Source organism: Cyrtonyx montezumae, unplaced genomic scaffold, assembly GCF_038088225.1.
Source record: "Cyrtonyx montezumae isolate F1298 unplaced genomic scaffold, pur_monq_1.0 scaffold_29, whole genome shotgun sequence".
Classification (NCBI taxonomy): Eukaryota; Metazoa; Chordata; class Aves; order Galliformes; family Odontophoridae; genus Cyrtonyx; species Cyrtonyx montezumae.
Genome location: NW_027072033.1, coordinates 2,978,601 through 3,002,040, shown reverse-complemented (window position 1 = coordinate 3,002,040; position 23,440 = coordinate 2,978,601). Strand labels below are relative to the sequence as shown.

Sequence of the window (23,440 nt, the reverse complement as noted above, 5' to 3'; positions counted from 1 at the left end):
TTTTACCTTTGTGATTCACTTGCATACTCAGACATGGAGAATGAGGAAATGGCTGTGTAGAGCTGAGTGCCCAGCAGGGTTAAATCACAATACCTTCTCCCAGGCTGAAAAGGCTAGGAATCTCTCTGTGAGTGGCCCTGTCAAGCCCTCCCCTATTTAGAGCTACAGTGAGGCAAAGCAAATTGATGCACACACAATGACTTTTCAAACAGTGCTCATTTTCATCAATGAATGATTTAGATATTTCTTAAAGAACTACAAACTAATTTATCATAGGTAACTAGTCCAGAGATGACCTGCACTAGGTGATACCATCCTCAGCAGCGCACAGCCTGACAGCATGAACATGGTGCAAAGGACAGAATTTCAGAATGGAAACAACAGAAAAGGGAACAAATTAGAGTCTTTAGTTCTAATTCATCCTCCAGCTGCCCAAACTCACTAGCTACAACTGCACTGTCATACTCCTACTTCAGTCAATCCACTCAAAGCAGTATCTACACCAGATCCAGACTCTTTGGAAGTAAGGGCGAGTGATCCACAAGGAAAGAGTGGTGAATGTTTTCTACATGCCACTGAAGAAAACCTTTTCTTTTCAAATAACAATTGGATACAATTTATCTTCAATGGACAAGCTTAGTAAACAGTCATTCATCTTTCAGTCCGTGACACTGACTGTACAGGGCTAAACAAAGCAGTTTCGTTTACACTAGATATAAGCTACCTGTACCTCTCTCCAAGAAAAAAAATGTTTTTAAACATACATAAAATAAATTAAAATAAAAGTAATATATTTGCAATTATTTTCTCTAATTTTCTTCCATGTTTTCCTTATGAAGAAATTGTTCACAGTTCTTAGTAAGGGATATTTACATTTCCAGATCAAGCAACAAAAAAGTTGTTTAATACATATTGATTTGTTAGGCTTACTTCTCAGTGAATCTGACAAATGGGAAAATGCCTCCAAATGCACAACATTTATTTAACTTTATCCTATGAGTCACTGAATTTGACATCAGACATTTTCTATGCATTACTTTTCCTATTTGCATGCACTTTACACGTAAATGTGATGAAAGCTGTACAGACATAATCCTTCCACAATATTGTGAAAAAATGAGCAGACAATATAGCTAAGCAAAAAGCAAAAATTATTTAAAACAAAGTGATAGCTTGATTTTTAGAGACTGAGAAATGCTCCCTCTACCCCACCATTACACAAGGAAATGATAACCTTTCAGCAAGGTTGTATCAGCACATTACTTATCCATAAGGATTTCATTTATTTTTAGCATTACAAAGAGAGCAAGATCCTCTTCTACTGCTTGGAGATAGAGGCTAGAGAGGCACACTACAGCATTTTGCTCTGGGAGAAGGCTTAAGCTCAAGGAAAACTTAAAAGACTAGATCATTCGGCTCATGACAGATTTGCTACTGAGTCTACATGTGAAACACATGCAGCCCACAGCAGGAGATACAGGAGGATGACATTGACTCTTCCTTCACTAAGCCCTCTGTGATGGAAGCCGAGACTGAAATTGTCTGCAGGTTTCAGGATGATGAACTCCTGGGATTAACACTAGAAATCCCTTGACTCACCACGTAGATCTCGTCATTACAAAACTTTTCTAACATCAGTGTTTCTGAACTACATTTTAGTTGCTCGTTCTTTCTCTGGTTATATTCTTTGCTGCTCTGTTGAACTCCCTTAGATGTGCATCTCACAATGCAACTTGTTTGGCTACCAGACCAACTAATGAATCTCCTTAGAAGGATGCATCACTGGCATGAATATTCCAGATCAAAGATATACACAGTTCCATTTTAAAAACAGCTAGACAGCCTCACGTTGCAACTATGGATGCATATTACACCAAACATGTCACCTGTTAAACACTGTTTCTTGACAAAAGAAGAAGTGCACTCCGGCAAAATACTGAAGAGGTATTAAAGTGAGTTTGTAGCTCAGGCATATGGCATAAACATTCAAAGCATTTGGGAACTTGCCATGCTAAATTTCTGACAAGTGTGTTTGTGAACAGTTGCTAAGAGCAAAGAACTTCCACCAATCTAGCAATAATGTATACTTTAAATCTCTACTGCATTAGCTTATCATTTCACAGAAGGAATAAAATACTTTCAAATAACCTACAGAACATGCTTTGTTTGTTCTTTATTTAGTTCTGACGTATAGTTCACTTACAGCACATTTAAAGTACGAATACAAAAGGGAAAGTATGATATGAAAAGGTTGTCTTATTTACCTTTTTATATGTTTTCTCTTCATTTGGCTTTCCAGCAGTAACATCTCCATTTTCAGTAACCGACGACATCTAGTAACAGAAACTTAAGTTACATATTAAATACTTACTTTAGAAAAACAAGCATTAGGAAAAATATCATATAATTTATTATCCATTTTTTGCTAAGTTCAAATTTAGAGTACAGCAAGCCACCAAGACTGGTGACAGCCTATGAGAATTACATTGAAGTTATCTTAAGCTTTTGTCTTTTCCTTGCTTAAAACATCTCGAGCACTAGAAAGTAAATATTTTGTTTATAATTGCCTCTTACCTTCCTACAGGGGTAGCTCAAACTGCACTGGCGTGTCCTGTACTCCTACTGCAACTAAAATTCACTCTTTATTTGAAATATCAGACTTACTGCTAATGCCCTCATTATGTTTTACACTGATTATTTTACATCATTCTCTCTTTGAATAAAAAGCAATATGCTTTTAAGTATAACATACTGCCTATATTCCTTACCCTATTTGCTCTTGATTATTTCTTGTTCTACTACCTTTATGTACTTAAACGTTCTCAGCTCTAAACAAATGTCCCAGACTTGGTCTGTTAGGAGATGCTGCCAGCAGGCCACTGACACATTCAGCAGGAACCAGCTTCATCTCCACTAAAAGGGTTAATACTTTTACCGTGAACACTGAATTGCTGTACAATTGTCATCTGCTCTCTGGCCCTCCCCTAAATAAACCTTTACTTTCTCAGAAGTAAACATTCTATCTCCTCTCAGGTGAGCATGCTCCAGCCACATAACCACTCCTAGCACCTCTGCCTTCACTTATAGCCTACACAGAAACAAAGCAACTGCAGCTTTCCACACCAAAGGGTTATCAGCTGCCAAGAGCAGCAGCTCAAGTACTGGATATGCTCATGTCGATCCACTCACAGTAGCAAGGGTGGGTCTGCTGCTATTGCTACCACTGTGACTGCCACCATCATGTTCCTCTGGTACTAGCCAGGAGGCACTGCACTAGGCCTACCACAGCACACATGACATATACTGCTAGTTTCATAGGTGAATTCAATTACTGTTATTCTAAGTAATCTTCTGGATAATTAAATAAATGCTAACACAGCATCTGGCAGTAACATTAGAATTTATAGGATAAATTATCGATTTTCAACAGCTTTTCTCTACAGGCACTTCATAGATTAAACAACTGTTCATACCTGAAAGTCAATCTTTTAATGAACTTGTGTTAGTTTCTAAATTACTTGACCTGTGAGAACTCTAGAGAAAAGCAATGTCTGTTTATTAGATGCCTTATGCTGGCAATCAAGAGGAGCTTCCAGGCACTCTACAGTACACAAGGATAACACTTAGTTCACTGACCACATGAAACACTTATTGAAACTCAGAGGAATTTTATTTCCGTGTTCTCCTTCTGAGTTATGTCAACCATGCAATTTTCTTCCAAAGCAAATATTTTGCTTTTGTTTCATACAGATTTCAATAAAATAGGTAAGTTGTTCACATTCATACTGTCTTTGAACAACTGTATTTTGAAGACATCTTTAAAAACCTTCTTCAAAAAAATGATGTAAGAGAAGAACATTGTCTTCTATGCTGAACCACGGTGCAAGCAAGCACCTTAGAACCCTGCAGTACAAAATGAGTTATCAGAAGAATCACCCTGGGAGGGATTTTACATGCAGACTGTAAGGAAAACATTTAAACTACATCCAGCACACAACTCTGAGTCAAAATTAACAACTTTTTCTCCACACAAGTATGCAGCTCTGCAAGAAGACAGAGCAATGCAATCTTGCTCCTCAGAAGATTGCATGAGATTAAGTTGAAATGAACAATGACAAGCAAAATCAAATGTCTCCCGAAACAGATATTCACTGGCATTTCTGAGAGACCTGAAGCCTATGGCTACACTGACACACAGTATCTCCTGCAAAGAACATCTAAGTATTGACACTGCATTTCATCATGGCTGTAATGTAATGTTAGATCAAGAATAAAGGATTAAGTTAGAGATCACATGGATCAGACACTTAGAGCATGGCTGTCAAAGTAAAACAAACAAAAACAGAACAAACAAACACACACAAAGAAACCCAAACTAAAAAGCAACACGAACACTATTTAAAATGATACTAGATTTTGCCAACAACACTTTCATAAATGGAAGAGTACATACCCTTATGAAAAACAGGGCAAGTCATCTGGAGCTGGGAGCAATGATCAAGTCACTCATTGGTGTTGCTATTTTCCAGAATCTATTAAAAGAAAAATCTTTTATCACTATGCCATTACAGATGGACATCTGACAGAACAGCCTAAGATTTCTTTTTTCAATTGTTCTTCAGCCCAAGTAAATATCCTGCTAGATGCAACACCATTCAAGTATTGTCACAAGTAGTTTAGGTCACCTAATGTACTTAGGAAACTAGCAGCATTACACAGGATAAAATTAGCACAGTCCAACTTGCTTTTAGCCTAGAGATGTCACTGCTATGGCACCAGCATCTCTACTATGAAACATTTATATAGAGCAGTATACATACAAAATGTGGAGCTCTGCGAAATTAAATGCTGTCTTTGAAGAAATGGGCAGGGCCTGCCCATCTTTACTGGTGAACTGGACAAGGGCACTGAGTGCCGTAAGTTTGCAGATGTCACTAAGTTGGTTCGAAGTGTTGAACTGCCTGGGGGTAACCAGACCCTACAGAGGGATCAGGACAGGCTGGAGAGCTGGTCTGAAGCCAATGGGATAAGGTTCAACAAGACCAAGTGCTGGGTCCTGCACTCAACGCCAGGATACGCTACAGGGTTGGGGCAGTGTGGCTGGAAGACTGTGTAGAGGAAATGAACATGGGGGTATTGGTTGATGCCCAACTGAACATGAGCCAACAGTGTGCTCAGGTGGCCAAAAACATCAATGGCATCCTGGTCTGTATCAGAAATAGTGTTGCCAACAGGGGCAGGGAAGTAATTATCCCCCTGAACTCAGCACTGGTGAGACCACACCTTGAGTACTGTGGTCAGTTTTGGGGCCCTCACTGCAAGAAAGGCGCTGAGGCTCTGGAGCGTGTTCAGAGAAGGGCAACGAAGCTGTTGAGGGGTCTGGAGCACAGGCCTTACAAGGAACTGCTGAGGGAGCTGGAATTGTTCAGTCTGGAGAACAGGAGGCTCAGGAGAGACCTTTCTGCTCTCTATAACTCCCTGAAGGGAGGCTGTAGTGAGCTAGGGGTCAGCCTCCTCTCTCATGTAACTTGTGATAGAACTAGAGGGAATGGCTTCAAGTTGTGCCAGGGGAAACTCAGACTGGATGTTAGGAAATACTTCTCCAAAAGAGAGGTCAGGTGCTGGAATGGGCTGCCCAGGCAGGTGGTGGAGTCACTGACTCTAGTGGTATTTAAAGAACATTTAGGCACTGTGTTGTTGAGAACATGGTTTAGTGAGAACCAGTGACAGGTGGACAATTAGACTGGATAATCTTGTAGGTCTTCTCCAACCTTGGTGATTCTATGATTCTAAGAAAAGTTTTAAAATTAAATAGCATTATGCACTATACCCTTGGCATAGCCTATATTCCTCACCCCCAAAAAACAATAAAAAAAAGCAATAGGCATGATAGGTTGGAGGAATGCACAATGAATAGTTGTACATAAACTCATTATGGACATTTTTAACAATGGTATTAGCTACCATCATAATTTCTGTGAGCATTCTTGTTGAGGTGAACAATGTCATTGTTAAAATGGCTTAAATAAGACAAAATATTAAATAGATATATTTGACAACTCCCCAGAATGAGTTTGTCATCCCATATTACATAACTATTCTTCGCTCCATCACTAAACCTAGTTCCTCAACTTAATTTCTTAACAATTCTGAAAGAAAAAAATGTTATTTGCCCTTAATCAGTACAAACTATTTGAATCTAAAAGTTTGTTTTAAAAAAATAATTTTTTTTTAAAAAAAGCCCTTATTCACTGAATTTAATTTTCCAATTATCTGAAAAGTATCTGTAACATAGAAGACTTTTTAGAAGTATTTTCATCTCATTCAGGGATGTAGACTAAAAATCATTCCTGAGATTAAGTACATAAAGGAACAAAAAAAAAGAAACATAGAAAACTGGGTTCTCTGAGAATGAAGCAACGTATCCTTCAAAAAGTCTTTTCTGGTGTCACATACTAGTACTTTCCTACTGCTGCTAGCTACGTTGTACATCGTAGCCTTCAAGCAATTAATGTATTTCAGTTTCATTACTTGAATATGCAATGCCATCATCCTACACATGAAAGACAACTCAGTTTTGATAGCTTCTGGAACTGCCTTTATCGAGCATGTCTGTACTTAGAAATTTAATTCAGCTGATTCATGTTTGTGGCTCCACCATCACACAAACACAGACTTCAAGAACTTCCATTAAAACAATTTCAGTAGGCAGATTAAGTTTATTTTTTATTTTTATACTGACCCCTGAGTAGAACACTGCCAAAAAGAACCCACAAATCACTGTCCTCCACTCAATCTTGAAGGATTATTGGTACTTCTACTGCTCACAAAACTTCCTAAAATATAATCAAACACACACAGCAAAAGCCAAACCTGAACACAGCACCTGAATTTTCTTTCAGTAAGATATTAGCTGAAGAATGCAGTCATGCCAGACATGGAAGAAAAGTCTGTTCATCCCCAACTATTAGAAAACTATTGTGAACTCATTCATGTGAAAACACACATCTGCAATACTGACAAAGATAGGAAAACAGCAAGATCCCAGCTGCAGTAACCGCCATATATGAAAAGTCACACAACATAAAGAGAGTAATTTTTTCTTACCTATGCCAGTTCATTACATTCCTAGAGGCACCTACAATTATTTCAGTTCCTAGCCTTTCAAAAAACAGCCCACCATTCTAATTTAAACGCAGCTCTTAAACATCTTTCAAAGCCTTCACTAGGACAAACTTCTCATATCCCATGCAAAAAAATCTTTACAAAAGCAAGTGTAACATGGTGTATTTTCCCTCTGTGCAACAGCAGTGGCACAGGGCATCTTCTCTGCTGCTTTATGCTGTGTGTATTACAAGGTACTGACTCAGCTCTGCTGAGCTTTGGCAGTGAAAAGACAAGCCACTACTCACTTCTGGGACCCACTTCCAGCCCAAGCTATGGCAGCTGACTGATGGACTGACCGACTGCAATGGTAGGAAACTGCCATAGCTGATGCGTAGGTCTCTGCGTGCATGTGGCAACAGCAAGTTCACAACACAGCAAGGTTGGGCAGGGGCCTAGGAGGAAAGCATCTAGTTTCCCAAATACTGTTAAGTATTCAGTGAAGGACTGGGCTGAGCCACTTGGAACACCACAGTCCCTACCTCGTCACATGGAAAAGAAACCAAGTCCAATAAAAGTTTAAAGAGCGCTACAGAAAGCACTGTAGAGCACAGAAAGATAAAGCAGTGAATCCTCCACTTATTAACTAACAGAAACCACGATTTCCATGATTCTGAGGAACTTTAATACAGCACTCTAAGAGGTGAGGTTTGCAGGCTAGCACCTGGCCCAAATCTGGCCGCACTCACCATGTTGCTGGGCTGAGACAGCCCAGGGAAGCTCATTTCATACCATTTATCTTTCCATGTTCCTTATAGGGCAGAAGGCATTCATTCTGACAGATTGTAAGCAAATACCTGCCTTTATGAAAGCTGAGTTGCTTAGCCCCAGCTCACTGGCATTAACAGTTTGATGACCTTTTAGCTCAGTTTCAAGTGAACATCAGTGTTCCTAACAACATCACTGAACGCAAACTTCTATCAGGAATGCTGTAATTAGGTTCCTACAGGCCTCATGCACAAATTGAAGAAAAACCTAGTTCTGCTTGCTTTCTACTGTAAAATAAAACAGTGAAACAAAAAACCTATTTTTCAGCATCTTCTTATCATTTTCTTACATAAATCACACATTCCAACTGTAAGCCATAAAGCTTCTTACTACAATTGGTGCCTTGCCTGGGCTGACAGTTAAAATCTACATTTATTTTCTAGGTTTTGAGAGAGACATTGCATTGGATATACTGCTCTTACTCCCCCAAAAAAGATATTGCTTGCCTGGGCCACAGTGAATGAAGAGGAAATGCCTAGGGCTGCACTTACAAAGGCTGCTCTGAAAGTAATGCTTCTTATTTATTTCCACAGAAACTACACAAGCCTGTATGCCTCACCTGTAACAATCTGCACCAGCAGAGGTGAACCACTGCCACTGTCACTGCTGCTGAAATGTACCACTTAACCACCTCTGTGCTCACATCCATTCCAAAAATGTTCAGCAAGTGTCAGTCATTTTTTCTGCAAGTAAGAATTCAGTTCTACACCTTCTCTTCATATACACTTCCATCAGGCATCATTTTATCAGATTTCCCCTCTGCTGCCATCTATCACATGGCAACAGTATGAAACAGAATATTGTTGGGATGGCAGTACAGTTGAATCTTCCCAAGTATATCTACTTCTGGTACCATGGGCCAACATAATAAAATAGAAGGCATTACTTTCAAAGCAGTCCTCACAAGATAAATAACACAGTTCATATAAATACATAAAATTTACTTTACTTTTTAATGTCTTTATTAAAACATATAGAAAAAAAGAGCAACAAATACATCCTTTAAAACAGCTGTTTCCAAATATACACACTGCCAAAAAGCAGTAACATGAATAAGGTGTGATTGTGAAGTGAGGGATATTTTTCTCTGGGAAGACAGAAGTTATAAAACTCTGGTAGAGAGATAATCAAAAATTTTATGACAAATCTATTCCATTTGAAAATTCTCAAGTAATGTACTTAGCTGACTGAAAACAGTCAAACCAAAGAACTGATCAACTTTTTTTGGCAATCTTGAAACCCATTTTCCAATTCCTTTTGTGGAACGCATGGCTACATATTTGTCACTGTTCAAAGGACTGTGTTTAGCCAGTGTATCACAGTGCAAACAAGTATCTGCCATCACTCAGTTAGGACTGCACTGCACCCTCCCCATGACCCAGTTTCAGCCCTGAGAATGCCCACAGCACACCAATGCTTGGTTGTGGTGAGCAATAACCACACAGCTGGGGTCGGGCTGGGCCGCTTGGAGGGAAGAGCTGCCACCATAATAGCGTGGGGCAGTGGGTGGCCACAGGGCCAGCTGGGCCAGGCTGCGGGTTGGACATGGTTAGCATGATGTTTCATTTTAAATATGAAGAGTAAAAACCACAATGAATAAAAGGCAAAACAAAACTACCCTTAGAGTTCCCCAGTGTGCACTAGGAAAATACTGGAAGTTCAAGAGTACAAGCAGCAGTCATATCTGCTTTAGACCAGTAATATAAAAATGAAATATACATCCAGGTGTTGATAATTATTTTATCCACCTTAAGCAACTGGAAGTTTTCAACTGAAGACTGCATTCTTGACAGAGATAGTTCGTCAGAAAAACATGAAAAGACAATTTTTACATGTTTGTTTTACAGACATCTTTAAATCTACAAGCAGCATTCGTTACGTATTCCTTTAAAAAGAAAAATCATATTCACAGTTTGTTTGCTAGCCTTTGTCACTCCTCTGCTATAACACTGAGTCAGCATCTGCTAACATAACTGAATATTGCAACAATCAAACTGCAATACTCTGTTTTACAGGTAAAAATTGCTCTGTCATACTTGTAGCTGTGAAAAGTACCTTGTCAAGTCACTACCTCACTTCAGAACAAAGACCTGCAGATCTATCTGGTATACTTCCACCAAGCTACACCGTGGACAGAAGCAAAACCCTATCAGGCTTCCTCTCCAGGGTGAAACTGGAGATTTTTGTTACACAGTGATGCAGGAAGCAGAAAAACTTCTAAAACAAAAATGGTCCACAGAGGAAGAAAGCCATCAACACTTAGAAGCTACTCTCTTTCTAAGTACTTTCCTCCTGAGCTGACCTCAAATGCCCTGAAACTGTTCAGGGCACTGCATTCCAACTCTCACTGCCACCAGCCAATGGCCCTGTGTTACACTTGTGCCTCTTCCTAACACACTTCCCGCTTTCAAATCTTTTTCATCTATCTTTTCCTTCACCAAATACTCTCAAGTTATTAACAGTAAGGTTCACCGATCAGACAACAGGCATAATAGACAAAACTGCCTGCAGCTTTCTCATTCCTCTATGATCTCTCAGTTTCAGACTGCCATCTAACAGGAAGCGTGGCCAGTGTCTGAAAGATCAAAAAGATAGCAGACTCTGTACAAAAGACTTTCATGAACTGCCGTGTTCTCACACTACCACAGGGGGAGGGTGGGGAAAGAGTGGTTCCAAGAACAAAAGACACTAATAAAGTTAATCTGTTAAAGCAGATTCTCCTACCTGCTTGGAAATAAGGATGACCAAGACTGGAGCTTACACCTTCTTAAACACTGAACAAACAATTCTCACAGACAGTGCAGTTACAAAGCCTCCCTTCTAACTGGATTCTACAACACTCAATGTGATACATACATCAATCAGTAGTGTTTTTCTCTATTAAGTGTCATTTTAATTTGCCTGTTTTTCCATGAAACTCACTAGAATCCCAGACCACTATCAGAATTTGTTGACAATGGTCAACTAAAACTGACAATAGCTTTCCTGTTTTATCTGCAGCAGAATTTGAACAGTATGAATATTTTTAAGATTATTTGCAAAGGAAAAATCTTGGCACGCACAAGACATCTTCTGATAAACACACAACTTTCGCATATACATCTTGTTTCCATAGGAAAGCAAGTTAAAAATACCAGCATACTTCTGGGTGTCCCTGGGAACAGGAACTGAAGAAAGGACCTCAAAGGTTTTTTTGTGTAGTACTATTTTCAGAACCCTCAGGAGGTAGCTGAAACTTTAATGCGAAGTGAAAAGTGTGACCTAAATTGTTAGAACTTGTCAAAATTAATATTATTCCCAGACAGAAAGTACATTTTGGTTTCTTTAGAGGTTTTTTTTTTTTTCTTTAATTGCTTAATTGCTTCTGTTTAAAGGTGAATGGACAATTCAGAGCTGTTATTAAGAACCTGCAAGCAATGCTAGGTTTTGTGCCAATTAGGAAACATAAACAACTGAAATATGTAACTTGGTGAGTTAAATATATATATATATAACTTGGTGAGTTAAGTATATATATATATATAAATATATATATATACAACTTGGTGAGAGAAAGAAGACAGGCAACTTAAGAAATATATTAAGTTTTCTCAGTGGTCATCACAAATTAACCCCATTACCAAATAGCTTGTATTTTAAATTCACTTAAAGTTCTTTACATATGAGGGTCAGGACAGACAAAAAGCCCTGAAGTAAAAAGCAAGATTGTTTATGTAGTCATTCAGTAATAAGTAAATACATATACACAAGTGGTTTATTGTTTTTCCTTTAAGGACTAGGTATTTGTCTTGTCAAAAAGAGCATGGGCAGCAGGTCAAGGGAGGTGATATTCCCACTCAACTCTGCCCTGGTGAAGCCTCACCTGGAGTATTGTGTCCAGTTCTGGGCTCCCCAGTACAAAAAAGACAGGGATCTCCTGGGAAGAGTATAGCAGGTCTGTTCAGCCTTGAAAAAAGAAGACTCAGAGGGGATCTGATCCATGTCTATAAATATCTAAGGAGTGGGAGGCAAAAGGACAAGGCTGGAGTATTCTCAGTGGTTTGCGGTGACACGATGGGGGGAAATGGCCACAAACTGAAGCATAGGAAGTTCCACACAAATGCGCATGGGAACTTCTTCCCAGTGCAGTGACGGAGCAGTGGCACAGCTGCACAGAGAGGTGGTGGAGTCTCCTTCTCTGGAGACGTTCCAGACCCGCCTACCTGTGCAACCTGGCCTAGGGAGCTGCTTTGGCAGGGGGGTGGACTCTATGCTCTCTGGAGGTCCCTTCCAACCCCTACAGGTCTGTGATTCTATGATTCCAGACACCAGTCTGTGAAATGGACTCTTATAGCAGAAATCATGCAGCCGTCTAAGATCAAAGATTCTTGTATGTCCACATATCTTAAATATTCAGCATAAAAAAGCTAATATTTGCAGACTTGCATATCTTAAGTCATTGTTAACATACTGCAATGCACAGGACAACCATTAGAAGTTCTGAAAAAAGCTCAAATTCTGAAAAACTCTTTTTACTAAATCTGAAAATTCAAGGGGAACTGCAGTCAGATCCTTACGTCTGTCTGGCCTTACTGCCTGTCAGCCTCTTTAGTCTCTAATGTCAACTGCCATGGCTTCAGCTCTTCCCAAGAACATGGAGGATCACTTTTTTGTCTTTCCAAAAATGAGCTGCGAAAATGGGAAAATTTTTACTGCAGCAGAGACACCACTGATTTACCCTGCTAGAAGTCCATCAGAAGAATACATTCTGTGAATTGTAAAAGAGAAAGAATGAGGACAGGTAACAATTAGTTCTGTTATCCTGGCAAGTTTCCCTCCCAAACTCCAAACTGGTTATAGCAGTTTTAGATGAGACTGAAAGTCACGCCTTCTGGGTGAAATCTGAAGTAGTACCATAAAGGTTTTTGCCCTACTGAAAAATTGAAAAGGTTTCTAATTTCATTTTTAGGATGATTGATGTAAAGAGCTAAGAGCTGCACTGAGCTGAAAAAGCACCTCAGAAAACGTACAGCCTGTTACACCTCCTGCCTTGTACCCCTAGAAAAGAATTATTCCTAAAACAATCCACCTCATTCTATGCAGTTTCAATCTCCAGTTAATCTGTAAATTTTTTCTAGTTACTTTGCTATTTTGCCTGAAAGATCACAGGGGCATGCAAATAACACAGCAAGCAAAATGAAGAACTGCATATCCGAAATAAAATAAAATAAAAACCCAACAAATTCCTTCCTCTCATGGCCTCCATAATTACAGTGCAGTACAAAGGCTGCAGAGAAATGCATCATAAAGCTGCCACTCAAAGTGTTCACGTAGTTAAACCACCTCAGCTGTTCAAACCAGCCTTATTTACCAAGGCTAATACCTCACTTTTTATTAAGTGACGTGACAGATTTTTTAGAGTATCAGTAATTAAGCTGAGCTCAGCACTGAGATTCTGGTACTCTGCTTGATTCTCTCAGCCACCCCCGCTTCTAAGAATATAGTAGAACAGTTGAATTCAAACAGACAAAAAATAAAAGACTGCAATAGGAAAGATGTTATTTTCTTAGTTTGTAGGTATAATTTGAGATTTTTCAGAGCAGTTTGTACTTTGAAATATGTTTCTCTTGTAATGCAGGAAACATCGCATCATCTTTCTGCCTGTAGCTTCCAGAAAGGGAAAGCACATAGGAAGGGTAGAATATCAGCAAATATCACCTCTGTCTAAGTTTACAAATGCTCAAAATACAGACTACCAGGGAGATTTGACAGTTTACAAAAGCTGTACCCTCCTCCATTTAAGGTGGCATTTATTAAGCTGCTTTCTAGTGCAAAACAAACTACGTGTGCAATAACCACATGGAAAAATCCAAAACAGCAGCATAAGTTGCACAGTCTATTTTCTACAACAAATCACATTATTTGTTAAAAAATAACCTGTTTTGATTTTTCAGATGGAAACTTGCTGAAAAACAATGGAAATAAAACTGCAAATCTGCAAAATTAAGCATGGTGTACAAATTGCTTGAAACACAGCATGCAGTGCTCCTGTAACAAAGCTTTGTTTTTGAAATACTACATCTCAGAGGTAACTTGAATGTCCTCTTCAAAGTGTTTTCTGTTTGTTCATATGTTTAACTCTTTTCACAAACTTTTAAATTCAGAGCTTACGTCTATCTTACTTGTCCAAAGCCATGATTTTGGTCTTCACAGAAGCATTAAAGTATCTCTTTGCATCTTTTCAAACATTACCTACAAATGCAGTGCAAACTTTTTCCTGCATTGTAGGTGGTGCTCATTCATTAAGAACTATGGGAGTTGTCCAAATCACTGATACTAGTCCAGTAATCAGAAAGAACTAACATTTGATCCCTGACATAATTGACGTCACGTGTGTATTCTGTAGAAATTGCTAACAAGCCCTTCTTTTACAAAGTGAAATAGCCTCATAAATTTCTCATTATTTTCAACAGCCTAAAGGCACGCAGTATAGAAAGACATACTTGCACACAGCCAAAGAAGGCTTCCTAGCTCTTGTGTTAATAATCACAATTCTATTTGCCAACAGCAGCTTTTAGGAGATAATCATTCTATCTACACAGTCAACTGCAGTTGCAAGACTGAAGAAATCTCACAGTCAAAAAACGGAGTTCTGCTTCATTACTTTAGGAACTTCAAAATGACAGTGGTCCCAAGGCTATCAACACATATCAGACATTTCACTTTGAGACATTACCTCATAGTGCTTACTCTCTAACAATTTCTCCCATATATTGGGATAAATGGTTGATTAACAAAGCAAAGAATACAATCAGAGGAAAAATTCTTCTAAATTTGACTTTGATAGCATGCAGAAACTTGAAATGACAGGAATCACATGACACACAATGGCCAAGATTTATGTAAGGAAAGTAAGGCAAGCATTATTACTCACATAATTGGGAAGTACGATCCAAGAGGAATGGTGTTACATACAAGGAGAAAAAGAGATGTGTTCCTTGTTTTCTAAAGGAATGACACAAACAGAGACGCAAAGAAACCAAGCCTGCTGGATGAGGATTATCTATGAAAGAGGAGTTTGGTCATGCCAACCACTTTATTGGTCTGAAACTCCAGAAAGAATTATTCAGAAAATGGAGAACAGCTCAAGTGGCTGAGCAAAAGCATAAACTGTATGGACTGAACACAGAAGACCAAAAGCAAAAAGCGTGGAATGAGATAGAAAGAGACAGAAATAGAGGGGGAAAAAAACAGCAAGAAAACAATTTTTCAGACAAAGGAAACAGATTTTTTCCAGATACTCTTCACATGCTTAAAAAGTCACTCATCAACGACATCACCAGACTTCAAAATATACAGTACACCTTTGCAAACCCTTCACTGAAGGGCCATGCTAAGTTGAAAACTATCAGTAACTGTGATGGGATTAAGTATTCATGCTTAGAGACACCATAGGTTGTTTTTTTTTTGTTTGTTTTTGTTGTTTTTTTTTTTAAGGCTTAACACAACTTTGGTTTATCAACTATGATAGGCAGATTGCAAATATTCTTGCTGTTAGTACAAGAAAGACAAAGTGATAAGAAAGACAAGAACAAATTGAGTCCAGTGCTGTCTCTTTCCCTAGTGTGCTATTATCATGGAATCCTTGATCTTAGATGGCTACATGACTTCTGCTGTAACAGAGTGAGTCCATTTCACAGACTGGTGTCTGGATTCACAGAATCATGGAATCACAGACACGAGGGGTTGGAAAGGACCTCTAGAGATCATTGAGTCCACCCCCCTGCCAAAGCAGCTCCCTAGCCCAGGTTGCACAGGTAGGCATCCAGGCAGGTCCTGAATGTCTCCAGAGAAGGAGACTCCACCACCTCTCTGTGCAGCTGTGCCACTGCTCCGTCACTGCACTGGGAAGAAGTTCCCATGCACATTTGTGTGGAACTTCCTATGCTTCAGTTTGTGGCCATTTCCCCCCATCGTGTCACCGCAAACCACTGAGAATACTCCAGCCTTGTCCTTTTGCCTCCCACTCCTTAGATATTTATAGACATGGATCAGATCCCCTCTGAGTCTTCTTCTTTCAAGGCTGAACAGACTCAGCTCCCTCAGCCTTTCCTCATAACAGAGGTGTTCCACAACTTTTATCATCTTTGTGGTCCTCTGTTGGACTCTTTCCAAGAGACCCCTGTCTTATTTGTACTGGGGAGCCCAGAACTGGACACAATACTCCAGGTGATGCCTCACCAGAGGCAGAGTAGAGAGGGAGGATCACCTCCCTCCACCCGCTGGCCATACTCTTCTTAATGCACTCCAGGACACCACTGGCCTTTTTGGCCACCAGGGCACACTGCTGGCTCATGGCCACCCTGTCATCCACCAGGACACCCAGGTCCCTCTCCTCAGAGCTCCTCTCCAGCAGGTCATCCCCCAACCTGTACCAGTGCACGCGGTTATTCCTCCCTAGGTGCAAGACTCTACACTTGCTCTTGTTAAACCTCATCTGGTTCCTTTCTGCCCAACTCTCCAGCCTGTCCAGGTCTCACTGAATGACAGCACAACTTTCTTTTGTTTTTCCTTCCTCCCAATTTTGTATCATCATCAAACTTGCTGAGGGTGAACTCTATCCCCTCATCAAGCTCACTGATGAGGATGTTGAACAGGACCAGACAAAGCACTGACCCCCAAGGAACACCACTAAGTACAGGCCTCCAACTGGACTCTGAGCCACCAATCAAAACCCTCTGAGCTCTGCCAGTCAGCCAGCTCTGAACCCACCTCATCATCCAGTGTAGTGTTTAGAAGATCTGAAGTGGATGCAATGATAGTGCTCCAGTTAAGTTTTTTGCACTCTACCACTTCCTGAAGGGGGGTTGTGGTGAGGAGGGGGTAGGCCTCTTCTCCCTGATAAGTAATGACAGGACGAGAGGGAATGGCCACAAGTTGCGCCGGGGAAGATTTATATTAGACCTGAGGAAACATTTCTTTTCTGAAAGAGTGGTCAGGCACTGGAATGGCCTGCCTAGGGAGGTGGTTGAGGCACCATCCCTAGCGCTGTTCAAGAAGCGTTTAGATGAGGTGCTAAAGGACTTAATTTAGTAGTTGGGTAGAGATAGTGATAGGAGGATGGTTGGACTAGATGATCTTATAGGTCCTTTCCAACCTTATGAACTTATGAACTTATGAACTTATGAAGTTTTCAAAAGAATCCCATGAAACATTCCCAAAAACTTAACAGAAAAGATAAGATCTGCGTGAAGTTGCTCTGCAGTATCAGTAAGGTTAAGCTGGAGTACTTCACCCAGGTTTAAGTACTAAACTTAAGGAAAGCTAGAGTACATCTCAGATCATCAAGGGTAAGAACAAGAATAAGCAGATATTTAAAACAGGAACTATGCAGGAAAACATGAAAGAAAATGAATTTGGTCTAAACCACAAAAAGTAATGACTGATGAAAGAAAGACATTAAGTATAATCACAAATTTATAAATTACTGTGATGAAAAATACATTAGAAGTAACAATAACTTCATGCTAATTGTAATGGTGTCTTTCATGACCTGCACCTTTTCTCCATTCACTATAACCTCAACAAAATGTCATCCATAATACATTTTTCTTCACTAACTCAGAACTGCTGTGCAAACATAATTATATGCATCTGTTGTATAGTTAAGAAATTAAGAAGTTAATGGAAATTATTTGCTTATCAAAACTGAACACTCACTGAAAGATTGTTAACAGACAACACAAAACAGCTGTGGCCAAAATAACTAGCATGCACTAACACAGATGGCATAATTTGTTTATCAGTTCTCCACAGGTTAGTCACAACTTGCCTCTAGTAATTATTTTTCAGACCTTTAGCATATTAGCACATAGTCAATCCTAAAACAGTTTAGAGAAATGTGTTACAGAAACACTGGTATTGATGCTGAAGTGAATTACTATGATTTTTGAAGTCTTCTATGTCTTCTTATCTGGTTCCTGCAAGCATAACTTTTCTACATACTTTAAATGAGTGTTAAGTTAAACTCGGATTTTCAGAAGCCACATTAACCTTTCTGGGAAACACAAGGCTCTAAACATCCCATTTCTGTCTATTCACCTAGAAAAACAAACTAACAAAATGCAGGAAACTAATAATAACCATAAAGGAATTCCTTATGTTTGCAAGCACAGCTTTCACATGGACTCCCCTGAGATAAGAAGAAATGGGAATCGTGAAAAGGCTGAGGTTGGCAGAGACAATTAAGATCTCTGAGCTCCAACCCCACTTCTGTGGGTAGGGCTGCCACCTACCAGATCAGGCTGCCCAGAATCTCATCCAACCTGGCCTTGAACATATTCACGGATGGGAATCCACAATCTTTCTGGGCAACTGTGCCAATGCTTCATCACCCTGAGTAAAGAGTTTCCACTTAATACCTAATCTAAATCTACCCTCTTTTAATTTAAAACCACTCCCCTTTGTCCTATCACTATTATTAGACCATGAAAAAGTGAGTTCCCTCCTTGCTTATAAGCTCCCTTGAAGTACTGGAGTGCCACAGTGAGGTCTGCCTAGAGCCTTCTCTAAGATAAACCACACTAACTCACTCAGCCTTTCTATGTAAGAGGTGCTCCCATCCTCTGGTCATCTTAATGGCCCTTCTCTGGAGCCATTCCAACATCTCCACATCCTTCCTGTGTCAGAGGCCCCAGGCTTGGACTATGCTCCAGACGGGGCCCCACAACAGCAGAGCAGAGCAGGGCAATCACCTCCCTCCTCCTACTGGCCACCTCTCTTCTAATGCAGCTCACAAAACTGCTGGCTTTTCAGGCTTTAAGTGTGCAATGCTGGCTCATGTCCAGTTTGTACTCGTATCCAGGATTGTCCAGACCCAAGAGCAACACCTTGCACACAACCTTGTTGAACCTCATGAGGTTCACATGGGTTCACTCTTCAAGTACATCCAGGTCCTTCTGAATGGTGTCCCCCTCTTCTACTGTGTCAATAGCTGGGTATAATCTGCAAACTTGCTGAGGGTACACCCTATCGTCCCATCATCTGTGTCGCAGGTATCTAACCTTTGGCTCACCTGAGCCACACCGAGTGAAGAAGAATTATCTTGGGCCACATGCATGTAAAGCTGCTCCAAAAACAATGTCTCCTTTTTATTTCCATGGAAACTATAAGAGATACAATGAGCACACAAAGAAAATTCTCAGCTGTTGTTGTCACCACTGCTGAAACACACCATTCACAGCCTCACTGTGCTCACATCCACTGTCTGGTTTCCATATTGCTCAGCAAGTGGCGATGAACGTCAGCTATGTACATTCCATTTGAGAATCTGCAGATAATGTACTTACGTTGACTGAAAATGGCATTGCAAAGTTGATGACATTATTGGCAATCTTGAAACCTATTCTTAAATGCCTTTATCAGAATGGATAGCACAGCAGCATATTTTTCACTGTTCACAGGACTGTGTTTAGTCAGTGTATCATAATGCATACAGTTATTTGCCATCACTTGAGTTAGGGCTGCACTGTGCCTGCTTTATTCCCCGGTTTTGAGATACAGCAATCAGTATTGATGTTTGGTTGTTGCTGAGCAATGGGTGCACACTCAGCAGGGCAGAGTCACCACCGTGAAGGCCCAGGAGCAGAGAGTTAGCCACACTGCAACCTGTGCAGGATGCAGCCTGCACACTGGACACACCTGGTCTATGTCATTGACAAAGATGCTAAAAAGTACCGGTCCCAAGATCAGCCCCTGGGAGACACCACTCATGAGCAGCCATCACTTCCACATAAAGACAGTGATGACAATCCTCTGGCTAAGACCATGTAACCAATTTTTTATCTACTTAGCAGTCCAGCCTTCAAATCCATATTCCTCCAATTTAGAGATAAGGATATAGTGCAGGACCACATAAAAGGCCTTGCACCTTTGGGAAGATGATCTAGAAGGTGATGCAATATGTCAGACCTTTCATTTCTGTTAAACAAGAAATCCAGTGTATCGTTGTTTCATTCACTTACATACTTGAGCATAATCTCATGCTTGTGAGTCCACTTGTGACAAAACTGATACGCAAGATGGAGATAGAAGAAGGAAGTGTTAAAATCAGCACCCAACTGGCTGAGCAACAGCACTAGAATTAAATTCAAAATAAATTTAGGAGAAAGATCTGCAGTAACATATTTATTGGCCTGCCTTCCCTAAGGTATATTTACACAGTGACTTGTTTCTCTGGCATCTAGCACACCTGAAAAATGAAGTCACTCAAGAAAGGATACAGAGGAGTGATGTAAGCACCAAGTTTAAAATATATACCTAAATTCAAAGGCGAGACACTAGCTTACTGTACTGAACAATGAAGTCTATTATGGTTTAAAAAAAAACAACAAAAACACAACTTTTCCTCGGTAAAGCTAAGACTCAATTAATAGAAGTCCCTGGACTCTTCCAATTTAATTTTAGTTAGAATTTAATAGAAAACTCACTTTACTACTGGAAATCAGTTAAATAATAATATTTTTAAAAGCTTCTCATATACTATTTCCAGCACAGAACAACTGCTACATCAGTGAAATTCCTTTGATTAGATTATAAGTCCTCAGCTTCCTGTGAAGCAAGAGTTGCTCAGAGACTGCTCAGAAACATATGCAAACATATGGAAAGGGAGAGGATTACCTTATTTTATGAAATGGTCTATAAAATACACAAGGTGTAGACTTTTAAAGAAGAGTCTTCTCAACTGTTTCTTTTAAAACTACAGAGAAAACTTCAAGGGATAAAACAATTTGAGAAGCTGCCTCAAGAGAGAAGCTTAAAAAAAAAACCAACCAAGAACAATACAGTAAAATCAAATTTTGAACCCAATCATGGAAAGAATTATTCTCAGTGTATAAAGAAATAGCTGCTGTTTCTCATGGCTGCTGTCTAGCTGTCATCAAAGTGAGATTGCAATTTCACATCCACTGGAGTAGAACTGCACCATTAAATGCAGCAAACCAAACAGGTTTTTGTTTGTTTGTTTGTTTTGTGGTTGACTTAATTGTATAGGTTACTACTATCCATAAGCATTAATGCTTTCAGATACAGTAGCACTAAAAGGAATTGTATAGTTTTGTTCTTTTAGTCAGACTTAGTTAGGCAAACCAGAATGAGCACCTGAATATTTTACATCCTGACAGCACACTGAATTTGGCAATAATCTAAAGTTACAAACACACTTCTACTGTACTTTAACAAATAAAAACACATCAGTGTACATATGCATCCTACTGGCATTAAGAAACATGGTATATTTTGGCAAGGAATGACAGAGCTGTACATACATAGGCATGGAAAGTCAGTCATGGATTTTTTAAATGTCAACACAAACATATTCAAATAAGCATTTTAAAACAGTGATTTATAGCCAGGGATATGACTGTTTCCCAACAGACTTTCACCTGCCAAACCATACTAAAAATCCTCCTTGCACATTTTTGCTACCAAGAAAGTAAAGGCCTTAATCCACATTAATTGCACCAACATGAACATTTCTTACGCATATTTTAAAAAACACCCCACACACAAACTCATAAACGATATGTGAGACACCGTTCTATTCTCCCCTTCAGCTAGCTAGCTGCACTATTTCTTTTTTTTTAATGTTGTAGGAAAATTTAAAGTCTTGAGCACTTAAGAATAAGTCTATTATTAAAGGATCTATCATAAATCAGCTTTGTAATAGCACATAAGGAAAAGTGAAAACAATAAGAACAGGACTTAACCAGAAAAGGAGACAGTTCTCCAACTCCCACCAGTACTAGTAGTGGGTGAGCACTCTGAAGAACTACACAAAGCCTGACACAGCTAAACTTCAAAAACAGGCCAGAACCTGCCAGCTTTTCCAAAGGAGAGCAAGTACAAGTTTTCCCACAAATGAAAGCGGTCTCTGATTTCTTGAGAGGTCTGGATAAGAATCTCTACTTCACACAGAAGCCCTCTGAAGGATTATCTACACCTCTCAATACTTCATTATGGCCTGGTTATAATAGTCATACAGTGTTATCTGTAGCTCAGTTAGTAAGCCACATCACAGTTTTCAAAAGGCTGAAAGAGAGATTTCAGTATCCGTAAAGAAAAAGAACCATGAATCACACTACCAGAACTCCATCCCTCTTACATAATCTGTATCCTTTCAAGAATCATTAACTAAAAAGAGAACAAAATCCCAGTATGATAAAATACAGTCATTAGCTACAAACATTTATAATTTTCATAAACTGAACTGAAAGAAAGAGCAATCAAATCAATAGGTCCTTCACAGGAACAGAGAGTTCTTGCGATTTAACATACACAACACAAAACTCCACTTTCTGATATGCCTCACCTGACATGAATCAGCTGGAACACCTAATTAAATCAACTTGATTTCTTTTTGTCAGATAAGAACTTCCTTGCTATCGGATTGCTATTTTTTTTTTTTTTTTTAGTTCAAGGTGATGTAAGTCAGTATATTGAGCAGCACATATGTTTTACAAGTACTTACAGAAAATTGACTTTCAACAGTTGCTGTTAACAGCGTGTACTTAGTACTTCCTAAACCACCAATACTTCTCGCTCCTAGGAGAAAGCAATCAGACAACTAGCTAGGTAACTGGAAAACGACAGACATCAATATTTGGGACTGTCTGGTTACAATTTTGATTTATAATAAACAAAGAGATTGGTCTTCAATTTGCAATATAATACCCTCTGTCAGATCATTCTACTGCAGACCAGAACAATTTAATTAGGACCACCAAATATAGAGCACGAAGAAAACTGAGCCAAATAACAGCAACCCAAACAACCCTGCATGCCTACCCCCTCCTATTCATTCTGGCAGCAAGAGGAGACAAGACAGACAGAGATGCTCCCTCACTGCAGAAGCAGGCACAGCAGAATGTCACAAAAATGGTGAATGACAGTATGAACAGTCTTCATGAAAGGCATAGGATTATTCAGATGTTTGTAAGAAAAGGCCAATAATTCAAGAAGCTAAACAGAAAAGGAGCTAAAGATCTTTAACGAAGTACTCTAGTTGGCGCGTTGGTATGAGTGCTCGTTAGCACATGTACATGCATGGAGTGGAAGGCAAAACACCAAGATCCCTAAAAACAAGCTAACAAGCAGTGTCTAACACAAGTCTAGCACAGATGCCAGAAAAACTTGACATTATTTGTTATCTCCCTGCAAAGAAAAGTTTTTCAGAAGAAAGCTCTGTTTCAGAGATATAAGACTCAGAGATAAAGGACTAACGTTGCATTTTGGCTCAAGAGGATGAAGGAGTTGGTGAAACGATGGATGCCAAGTGAGGCTATAAGGAACAAAGATACAGCCTTAGTCTGGTGACATCTGGCAAACTATGATCCCTTCAGAGAGGTAAAGCACCAGTGACAACAGTTCTGCACTCTCTTTGATTGACTCTATACTTGCATATACCTGTATCATGGAGATAATGAGTTTGTCTAATTAAATAATATTTGATTACTTGCTCTACTAAACAATC

General features: G+C 39.5%; 1 protein-coding gene across 1 annotated transcript in view; it reads right to left on the bottom strand.

The window, feature by feature from the left end:
* The window catches only part of PIP5K1B (phosphatidylinositol-4-phosphate 5-kinase type 1 beta), a 102,785-nt gene that overhangs the window by 57,633 nt on the left and 21,712 nt on the right, over window positions 1–23,440 (bottom strand). The window contains exons 2-3 of the mRNA XM_065740608.1: window positions 4,454–4,532; window positions 2,265–2,333 (exon numbers count right to left, since the gene is read on the bottom strand). Coding sequence (XP_065596680.1) covers window positions 2,265–2,333 — 69 coding nt within the window. The 5' untranslated portion in view covers window positions 4,454–4,532. The remainder of the gene's footprint in view (window positions 1–2,264; window positions 2,334–4,453; window positions 4,533–23,440) is intronic.